Below are 2,971 nucleotides of genomic sequence, written 5' to 3' on the forward strand. Positions count from 1 at the left end.
AAAAAGCTTGAAATAAAATGTTGAGAATAAACATTAAATTACGAGAAAAAAGTCGTGTTTCAAGAAAAAAATTGTTACATTTCGAGGAAAAAGCTTGAAATAAAATGTTGAGAATAAACTCATTAAATTACGAGAAAAAAAGTCATGTTTAGAGAAAAAAACGCGTTACATTTCAAGAAGAAAACGTCGAAATTAAATGTTTAATAAACTCATTAAATTACGAGAAAAAAGTCGTGTTTAGAGAAAAAAACGCATTACATTTCAAGAAAAAATGTCTAAATAAACTGTTGAGAATAAACACACAGGTGTCATGTTCATCTGATCTCGTTGGAGAGTGTTAATCAGCGTCTGCAGTGGCGCAGGTCGTAGAGAGCGATGCTCGTGCATGAAGTAAATGATGCGGTCGACCAGAGTTCAAATCCGTCTTTCGCAGATCTCACTCTTCTTCCTTTTTTCATAACATAACACATCGGATGCTTTTTACACTAAGTGAAAATGGTGATATATTCTATTTACACTAAGTGACAGCAGCAGCATTTATAGCGATGTGCTATTTATAGATGATATTTACAGTAAGTGAAAATAGCGATTCTATTTACGCTATGTAAAAGCAGCAGAACTTTGCAATAAGTGTAAATAGTAATTAGATGCTATTTATACTTATAAATAGTGACAGATACTATTTGCACCTCAGTATTGTTGTACATTAACAGGATACAATAATAACATAGAGTGTAAATGATTTTATTAATTAACATTATTAAATACACGCTGCCTTATTGGTACAAAGCCTACCTACACCTAAACCTACCCAATTAATACATCATTATTAAACACTCGTTAGGCAATTGATTTCCATTTTTCCGATGTGATATGAGATGGAAATAGGAAAAAGAGCACGAGAAAATGAACATTACAGCATTTTATTTAGACTTTTTTTCCTCATAATTTAATGAGTTTATTCTCAACATTTTATTTAAACTTTTCTCAAAATTGAACCAATTTTTTTTTCTAGAAACACAACAACTTTTTTCTCGTAATATAATTAGTTTATTTCTCAACATTTTATTTCAACTTTTTTCTCAAAATTTAACCAATTTTTTTTTCTCAAAACACGACTTTTTTCTCGTAATATAATGAGTTTATTCTCAACATTTTATTTCAACTTTTTTCTCAAAATTTAACCAATTTTTTTTTCTAGAAACACAACTTTTTTCTCGTAATATAATTAGTTTATTTCTCAACATTTTATTTCAACTTTTTTCTCAAAATGTAACCAATTTTTTTTTCTCAAACCACAACGACTTTTTTCTCGTAATATAATGAGTTTATTCTCAACATTTTATTTCAACTTTTTTCTCAAAATGTAACCAATTTTTTTTTCTCAGACCACAACGACTTTTTTCTCGTAATATAATGAGTTTATTCTCAACATTTTATTTCAACTTTTTTCTCAAAATGTAACCAATTTTTTTTTCTCAGACCACAACGACTTTTTTCTCGTAATATAATGAGTTTATTCTCAACATTTTATTTAGACTTTTTTTCTCGAAATTTAACGAGTTTTTTCTCGAAACACGACTTTATTCTCGAAATTTTATTATTTAATTCTCAACATTTTATTTCAAGATTTTTCTTGAAATTTGTTGAAATTAAATTTCTTGAAACGAGTTTAATCTCGCATAATAATTACTCTAATCTCGAGAAGGTTTCATTTTTTTTATTATTGCTTGGCCCTAATCCTCTTCCGTATGAAACACTGACATCCCAAATTAATAAAATAAATAAAATAAAAAATAAGAACATGCTAACTGGCTTTTATTTTGTCTAAAGCGGAAAATAGAGCAGCTATCTTAGTTTTTTTGAGTCCTGATTATCACAATTAATTGATTAATTAATGATTAATCACAGAAAACTGTGCCATTAGTATTATTATTAGATTATATTCACAGCCCTAGTCTTACCTCGAATCAGAGGTTCCCGCTCCATCACTAAAGCCAGGAGGTTTGGCCATGGAGCCGTCACTCTTCATAGACACACAGCTAGAGTCTGGAGATGCTGCTGTCTGGGTCTGAACAGCCTCTTCCTCCTCTCTCTCCTCACAGCGGCTCATTTTAGAGGCAGTGCACTCCTCTTCTCTCTCCTTGGTATGTCAGTGCATCTAAAATGGAGCTCAAAATAAGGCTCAGGCACTACATGTAAAGCACAGCTCACTTCCAGAACTACAGTCACTTTCTGCTGGTCACAGGTAGTGAATAATAAAAATGGACCTGTTGAAAACTCTAAATAAGCTCATTTGAGAATTAAAAAAAAAAAAAAACACAAATTATTTAGTCTATTAAATTGCGTTTCAAGTTCAAATATACATGCAATTATCTTTACACTTAAAGGGATAGTTCACCCAAAAATGAAAATTCTTTCATTAATTACTCACCCTCATGTCGTTTCAAACCTGTAAGACCTCCGTTCATCTTCGGAACACAAATTAAGATATTTTTGATTGAATCCGAGATCTGACCCTCCCATAGACAGCAAGGGTCCTTACACGATCAACGTCCAGGAACATAGCAAGGAGATCAGTAAAATAATCCATGTGACATCAGGGGTTCAACCGTAATTGTACGAAGCTACGAGAAAACTTTTTGTGCGAAAAAACAAAACAAAAACGACTTTATTCAACAATTTGTCTCCTCCACGTCACCCTAGCGCCATTTTGGAGAGTATCCGCTGGACGCAAACAAAGCACAAACAACGTAGAAAACGTATCCGTGTGGCGCGCCGTTTGCGTCCAGCGGATACTCTCCAAAATGGCAATTTTGCAAATTTACAATATATAAATATATACTCATATAAATATACTACTTATACTACTATTCTTCTTTATCTATTTATCTTTTTTTATTTAAAAAAAAACTAACACTAGCTTTCTATTTTTTCTATTCTATCTACTTGTTTTTCTTTGTGTGTGTAT

At 31.4% G+C, this 2,971-nt stretch overlaps 1 protein-coding gene across 3 annotated transcripts in view; it reads right to left on the reverse strand.

Moving 5' to 3' along the window:
• LOC107689606 (NACHT, LRR and PYD domains-containing protein 3-like) overlaps positions 1–2,971 on the reverse strand; it is a 20,913-nt gene that overhangs the window by 16,144 nt on the left and 1,798 nt on the right. For all 3 annotated transcript variants that reach the window (XM_016487654.1, XM_016487653.1, XM_016487652.1), the window contains one exon: positions 1,965–2,161. In XM_016487654.1, the coding sequence (XP_016343140.1) occupies positions 1,965–2,113 (149 nt within the window). In that variant the 5' untranslated portion in view covers positions 2,114–2,161. The remainder of the gene's footprint in view (positions 1–1,964; positions 2,162–2,971) is intronic.

The sequence above is a fragment of the Sinocyclocheilus anshuiensis genome, unplaced genomic scaffold (assembly GCF_001515605.1).
Source record: "Sinocyclocheilus anshuiensis isolate Anshui unplaced genomic scaffold, SAMN03320099.WGS_v1.1 scaffold1613, whole genome shotgun sequence".
Classification (NCBI taxonomy): Eukaryota; Metazoa; Chordata; class Actinopteri; order Cypriniformes; family Cyprinidae; genus Sinocyclocheilus; species Sinocyclocheilus anshuiensis.